At 55.6% G+C, this 7,608-nt stretch overlaps 1 protein-coding gene across 1 annotated transcript; it reads right to left on the reverse strand.

Annotated features, from left to right (window-relative positions):
• Positions 1 to 3,686: 3,686 nt before the first annotated feature.
• On the reverse strand, positions 3,687 to 5,457 carry LOC104691727 (transcription factor SOX-3). The gene is given in 2 exon segments (XM_010403358.3): positions 3,687 to 4,937; positions 4,940 to 5,457. Coding segments are annotated over 2 exon segments (954 nt in total). The 5' UTR covers positions 5,369 to 5,457; the 3' UTR covers positions 3,687 to 4,412.
• Positions 5,458 to 7,608: the final 2,151 nt, after the last annotated feature.

The following is a 7,608-nucleotide window of genomic DNA, read 5'->3' on the forward strand; positions in this document are numbered from 1 at the left end:
GGAGAAATCATAAAAGAAATTGATTCAAATTTTCTCTCTTTGTTATTTCAGTTTTGTCGGAATTCAGCCACAAAATTTACGATAGAATTAATCTGAACCTGCAGATTATTATGTGAATAAACTGGACACGACTACAAGAAATCTAGGATCAAGGTCTGTATAAGTTGAAAAGAAGCCATCAAGCTTCTCACTTTTGCAGGCACTGAGAATAGCAGCAACATTCCAGTCCTGAACATCACCCAACTTCAGATTTCAGGTGTACTCATTCCTGAGAAACCATTCTTTCCATTAACACTGGAGGATAGTTAGATAAGTTCTTGTCTTCCTAATAATGTTCCTGAGAAGTATCTTTCTTAATCTAGTGTATGAGATGGGACAGCTAAAAGGATAATTTATGAATGCTTTCACAAAGTGTCTAATGCTTTTCCTGAATTTATTCTTCATCTCTTCTTGTAGCAAAGAAATACTAGAAATACAAAACCGTGTGGTTTAACATATATTCTTAAAATACCCATAATCAGATTCCTCTGCTAATTATTAGGCTTTATTCACCAAACCGTTCCAAAAATTTAAAATATTTTCACTTACCAACTTTTGTTGCAATAAATTAACCCTGAAGCTCTTTGGCATAGGAAGGAACCATGAAAATGTAATCCAATATACAGGGTTTTGACAAACCAACAGTACTGAGTGTTATCTCCCACTCAAAAACATGTTAAAACAAAAGCCTAAATATTGTCATTACACTTAAATGCCAGCATTAACCTCTTCACAGCCGGTGCTCTGTCGTTCTAAAGATAATGGATGCACTTGCATCTATTCTGGATGTTGTAGAATAAGGCTGGAGTTGGTTTAACTGTGCAAAGAGTTGCTAATGGTTGTGCACATGCAACGAGCCAGCACTTTATAGTTTGGAGCTTTACCTGGTTTCCCTGTGAATGTTAATGGCTCCATTCTGAGCCCTCCCACACCAGCAGGAGAAGGAAATCCCTCACGGGCAGTGCTCAAAAGGCATTTGTTTCGATTTAATGCATGCAGGAGGGATGTCAACGGCCAGATACTCTACAAATTTAAAAACTGAGTTCAGTACAAGTAAAACACACCTTCATCAGTTCTAAAGAGAACCGATTTCTGCTTTTGTTCATGAGGAAAATTTCCTGAGCCCAAGCAAAGGATGTAACAGTGCTCTATGGGGAAAAAAAAGTTGTCTTTCAGGCAATGTCTCCCTCTGTGCTGTTGGCTCTCTAATGAAATACGCTCCTGTTGAGGCACGAAGAGGCTGTATCTGATCTGTATTTGATGTACCAGGCTGGGTTCCATGGGTCTGTCCCCCATCCAGTGTGTGCACCTCTTCACAACCCGTCCCACGAGCTCTGACCACAGCTTATGAACTTCAGGATAAAGTTTAGCCCCGGGAAGCTGAAAACTGCATTGGGAATTTTACCTGGACATCTCAAAATCAGTAAATCAGGAAAAGCAGCCCCTAGACCCTAGCCTTTCCTAGCAGGAAAACCACGGATAGGAGCTTCCAGAGAGAACAAGGCAGAGACTTTTCTCCGTGACCTCTCAGGGACTGGCTCACACACCCTCCTTAGGCCCTGACTTATGGCAAACAAGGATAAGTTGAGCTTAAAAATACTACAAATTTTGAAAAAGTGTTTCTCCCATTTCATGGCAGAGAATCCGCTTCCAGAAAACTCAGTTGTAAAGAGCAACTATTTCTAGTGAGCTGCAGCTCAACTCTGAGGACACCAAGTACAATTCCAGTGCTGGCAGCTGCTCACCTGCCCAGGAGCCCTCGCTTTTGTCAGACCTGCACCTGCACACCTGCCCGGGAAGGTGGCAGGAGAATTGTTTCAGGGAGCAGGATCTTCACACTTCCCCACTCAGAGCTGTCCAGGCACTGCAGAGAGAGCACTGGGGCACAGTCTGACTCCCAGCTGAGATGAAATAGGTCCTGCTGCTGCCCTGCCTGCCTGTGTCCTGTACTCTATTAACATCACTGATATTACCACCTTCTCTCAGACCTCCCGGTTCTTTATGGAGCTGCTGCTTCTCACAGAGCTGGTAAATCACGCTACTAAACCCTCATGCTCCTACCTGAAGGGCAGCAGCACGAACAGGAGGAAGCAGCATCACAGGTTTGCCAGATTTCACCGGAAATATTATGGAAGAGTAATATTACCCCAGAGCTGTGGGTATGAAACAGAATGGGTTCTCATTTGCAAAGCGGTCACCCCCAGCCCGTCCCGGGGCAGTGGTGGTGCCGGAGCTTTGCCTCACTGACCAGTGGGCGGCCGGCCCCGGGCGCTGCTCTGTGCGGGGACAGGGTGCGGGGCTCGGGGCTTCTCCTGCTTTGGGACCTGCTCCAGGAACTGCCCCTTCCCCGGGTGGCCAGGAGCCAGGCACCCCCCGCCAGCGAACGAGGCTCTCGGTGAGGTTTGCAGAACATCCTCGCCTCTTGGAAGAGCCCGAGGAAAGCCCTGCCCGAGCCTGGCCGTGCTTCCCGGCGGAGAAGGCAGGAGCCGCTGCCGGGGCATCCCCGCACCGGGGCCGGGATGCGGCGCGGGAGGGAAGTGGCGGGGAAGGAACGCGGCTCCACCGCCCCGAATAGCCAAGGGTCACAAAATCTCCCCAAAGCCGCTGTCGGAAAGGGGCGGCAGGGCAGGTCCCCGTACCCAAACCCAAGCCCCAGCATCACCGTCGCGTTCCCTCTCCTCCTGTACCAAGGCAAGCAGCGGAGAGGCAGCAGGAGCAGGCGGGAGGCAAAGCTGGAGGCGGGGATGCGCTGCGGAGCGGCGAGCTCGGAGCCCGGCCCTGGCGAGGAGCCGGGGACACACGAGGGGAGCCGGCCGGAACAGGGCTCGGAGGGAGGGCGAAGCGATGCTCTGCTCCGCCGGCCGCCCCGGGGTCTGTTCCGCAGCCATGAGTAAAGCACATCCCTAAAAAAAAAAAAAAAACAAAAACAAACCAAAAAAACAAACAAAAAAAAATGTAAAAAGGGCGGGGAAAGGAAGGAAAAGTTGTCCAGACTCAAAGCACTCGTCAAACCTACTGAAAAGATTGAATTATTTATTTCCTCTGGGGACTCCTGTAACCATTCATTTTTAATGGAGTCTAATTAAGAGTTCCCCAACGGGTTTTACTTTTGTAAATATTTTAGACGACCTGGCGTTTCTAGGCAAATCCTCCAGACCAAAAAAAAAAAAAAACAAAAAACGGAGAAAAACCACAACAAGCCGAGGAGGAGACGTGATTCCCTTCGTTCCCCGTCGGCCGAGGGAAAGCAGCCGGGCGGAGAGGCAACAAGTGGCCGCGGCTCGCAGAGCGGCAGCTCCGGCAGCGCTGCGAAGCTTCCCCGGCGCCCGAGTCCCGCTTCACTTTAGAGAAAATCAAATCCAAAGAGCGCATCCTCCCTCTCCCGCCCCCCAAAATACAGCCCGGTGCGGCGGCCGCAGAAACGCGGCCAGAAAAGCTCCTGGAGCGGGCGGTGGGGCCGCGAGTGCGGCGGGAGCCCCGGGATGGGCTCGGCCCAGCCCCGCTCCGCGCTCCCCGCAGCCGCGGAGGGACCCGCACAAACCGCCCGGACACCGCCGACGTGCCTGATATAAAATTTATTGATCTCTCTTCGTTTGGAAGAAGGAAGCAAACGAGGACTAGGAACAGGGAAGGAGTATTTCGATGACTTTTTTTTTTTTTTTTTTTTTGGAAGGAATCCGGTAACAAAACTAAAACGTTTCTTCATCCGATATGTCAAAACATGGTTCACAGTAAAATTCACAAACCCATTTACATAAGTTTACAGCTTAAGAAAAACCAAGACACACAACTTACTATAAATAAAAGAAATGCGTTTGCGACCCGCACAGCTCTGCTCTCTCCCACCTCCCCCTTTTCAAGGAATAAAACCTCAAAGTTAAAAAGTCGTGAAAGCTACAGATTGTGGATAGAAACCAAGCGAGGGTCGGTAACAAAACACTTAATAAACCACAACGATTATGTGAACAACCGAGTTTAAAAACAAAAGCCCGCGGTTTTTGTTTATGTCATTGCAACGCTAGAAATCAAACTGGAAGATGCAAGATTTTTAAAAAACTTTCAAGCGAATAAAACAGTGCCCAACCTAGCCGAAACCAGGAAAGGAGTTGCCGTGGTTTGAAAACTTCACAGCGGCTTCTAGGAGGCAGGAGTTGTGCTCTATTAAAATAACAACTTGCTCAAATATTATTTCTTGTACAAAAAAAAAAAAAAAAAAAAAAAAAAGACACAACTAACGGATTTCCTTTTTAAAATTTCTCCAGAGTTAGTATTAAGTCTGCTAAGCCGAGCAACACTGCCGTACGTCCCGGTGTAGTCAGGGAGCGGTGGTGGGGTTAGGGATTAAGACGGGGAGCCGTCCGGAGCAGCCAAGTTTATATGTGAGTTAGTGGTACGGTACCATTCACGCCAGTCCCGGCACTCTGGTAGTGCTGGTGGACGCTGTGTAACCTGCTGCCCTGCAGGGCGGAAGGGTCTGTGGCATCCCCCCCGGGGGGCAGGTACATGCTGATCATATCCCGCAGGTCTCCCAGGCAGGCCCTCTGCGAGTGGGAAGTGATGGCCGGAGGCGGCGAGCTGGGCTCGGATTTCACCACGGAGCCCATGGAGCCCAGGCTCATGGCCGTGGAGGGCTGCTGGCCGTAGGCGGCGGGGGACATGCTGTAGGTGGAAGCGGCGTTCATGTAGGTCTGGGCCGTGGACATCATGGGGCTGTACTGCAGGCCCGTCATGTCGTAGCGGTGCATCTGCTGCAGCTGCGGGCTGTTCATGCCCGGGTGCTGGCTGTAGCCCAGCTGGTCTTGCATCAGTGAGTAAGCCCCGTTGGTCCAGCCGTTCATGTGGGCATAAGTGTCAATCCTCTGCCCCACCCCGACGGGGCTGCTCACCGCGTTGCCCCCCCCGGGGCCAGCAGATTGCCGGGCAGCGAGTATTTGTCCTTCTTCAGCAAGGTCTTGGTCTTCCTCCGGGGCCGGTATTTGTAATCCGGATACTCCTTCATGTGCACGGCCCGCAGCCGCTTGGCCTCGTCGATGAAGGGCCGCTTCTCGGCGTCGCTCAGCAGCTTCCAGTCGGCCCCGAGGCGCTTGCTGATCTCCGAGTTGTGCATCTTGGGGTTCTCCTGGGCCATCTTCCTCCGCTGCCCGCGCGACCACACCATGAAGGCGTTCATGGGGCGCTTCACCCGGTCCTGGTCCGATCCCGCTCCCGCTCCGTTACCGGCCCCGCCGCCTCCGCCGCCTTTGCCGGTGCTCCCCGGAGCGGAGTTGCCCCCGGTGCTGCCCGGCGTGGGCTGCGGCGCCTTAATCTCCGTCTCCAGCATGCTGTACATGGCCGGGGCCGGCAAAAGGTGCGCCAGGGCGGCGGCGGGCAGGCGGGCACCGAGAGGGGAGAGGAAGTTAAAAAAAAAAAAGAAAAAAAAAAAAAAAAAAAAAAAGAAAGAGAAAACCTGCCTGGGCGGCTGCCGCGGAAGAAGGAGGAAGTTTTTGTGCCTGGCAGAAAGCGCCGCTCCCCGAGGTGCCGGCGGTGGCGGAGCCGCTGCAGAGCGGCTCCCGCGGGCAGCACCAGGCGATGCGCACACGGATCGCGGGGGTCCGTGATTGACGGGCTATAAATGAGGGGGCGGTGGCCAATCAGCGAGCGGTTCCCGACAGCCCCACGCCGGGAACTGACCGGCCGGGGGGGCGGGCGGAGGGACCCGGGCTCGGGGATGCCGCGGCCGCGGGTGCCGGACCCCTCCCGCCGCGGCCCCCGGGCCCTGCACCTGCCCCCGGCTCCGAGCGGCGGCCGGGGCAGAGCGGCTCCCGCAGCTGCGGCCGTGCCGCGGGGGAAGGAGCGGGCCGGGGGTGCCCTGCGGGGCCGCGGGGAGGAGGAGCGGGGCGGAGCGCTGCGCTGCGAGCGGGAGCTGCGCGTTTGCCGGGCACAAAGAGGTTTGGGACTCCCGGGCGGATGCACAGCCCCGTGCCAAGCTCGGAGAGGCTGCCTGGAGACGGAGAGAGCCCGCGCTGCACGGACGCCCCCCCGGAGCGGATGAAGGGGCGGGGGAAGGACGGACGGGCTAAACTCTTGCACTCCTGAGCTGTCGCCTAGGGGAGAATCTACATTACCACGCTGGGGTTGGGCACGGCTGCCGGGCACTCCGTGCCGGTGTGAGAGGGGCTGCCCCGCGGGAGCGGGGCCGGGGTGGGTGGCTGCCGGCCGGGCACTCCCGGCCATTCCCACCTACACTCACCACGTTACCACTTGAGCTTTTACACTCGGCTGCCCCAAAAGAGGGGAGGGGGGTGGGGTAGAGGGGACGGCGCTTGCAAATCCCCCGAGTTTCATGGCAACAGAAAGTTCTCTTCGTGTGAAAGAAAACTTTGGCGGCGGATATGTGAGCGAGCGGCGCCCACTTGAGCTGTCAATCACCGGCTTCCCTGTCCGTCCCTCCCCGCCCTTTACCCCTCCTTCCCTTCCTTCCCCAGAGGCACGGACATCGCACCTGCACGGACAGGGCCGGCAGCTCCCTGAAAGCACCGCGGGCACAGCGCTCTCCGCTCTCCTCGCCCTGCGCTGGGGGCCGGGACAGGCGGGCTGGGCTGCCCCATCCCTGCGCTTCCTCGTCCTCCGCAGCCTCCGCTCCAGCTCCGCCTGGGGAAGCCGGGCGATCTCCGGGCCAGTGAGCGCTAGGGCAGCAGAGGCAAAGCGAGCCGCAGTCTGCTCGGGGAAAGCCCCGCTGCCGGAGGACGCGGGCAGCACCGCCGCTGTAGCGATGAGCAAACTGCCCCAGGGGCGTGTGGGGCGCAGGGGAGGGTCAGGGGCCTTGAGCTGGGGATGTGTCTGAGCCTCACGTCCCGTCCTGGGCGGCCCGGCGAGAAGGGATGCTGCCGCCGCAGCTCCCCGGCTTGGCACGCACTGGTGTCGGCCCAAAGACGAGACCGCGAGTGTGATGACGGTAATCGGTACGGGGAGGAGGAGACCTCCAGGGCAGGGCTCTCGGCTGGAGAGGGGGCTCCGGGTCGGGGGGGCTCGGCAGGGCCGTGGTGAGGAGCGCCCGGCCCCGCTCCAGCCCGCGCGGCGCTTCCTGCGGGAGCGGGGACAGGACGGGCACTGGAGGGACTCTGGAAACAGCACGATGGCGTGGAGGGGGTTGGTTTGAGCTGATCTGAGCACGGCAGAGATGTACCAGTTGAAGGTCTCACTCGTTTTGTACGGTTTTCTTTTTTGATAAAATGATCTGGTGAACAACGTCGAAGGGGAAACAAATCCCGCTTGCGACCGGCTATGGTGTAGTCAGCACTTTGGTTTTTGCTTGCTGCTGGTGTATTGAGTGAAGTCAAAATTTGGCAGCCCGAGGGGACAGGGTGGCAGCGGAAGGGTTGTTCTAGGCGGGGGTGATTCGCGTGTAACTTTTGCAATATGCTGGAAAAGCTTCAGAGGGCCGTAATTAACTCCAAACCCTCAAAATATCTTGGCCGCTCCAGTCGAGGTTTAAGACCTGCCAGGCTGGCAGGAAATCGGATTGATATATGTCCTGACAATACTTTGATATTTCTTTATATAAGCGTTTGTTGGAGGGACTGGACACGC

Source organism: Corvus cornix, chromosome 4A (genome assembly GCF_000738735.6).
Source record: "Corvus cornix cornix isolate S_Up_H32 chromosome 4A, ASM73873v5, whole genome shotgun sequence".
NCBI lineage: Eukaryota > Metazoa > Chordata > Aves > Passeriformes > Corvidae > Corvus > Corvus cornix.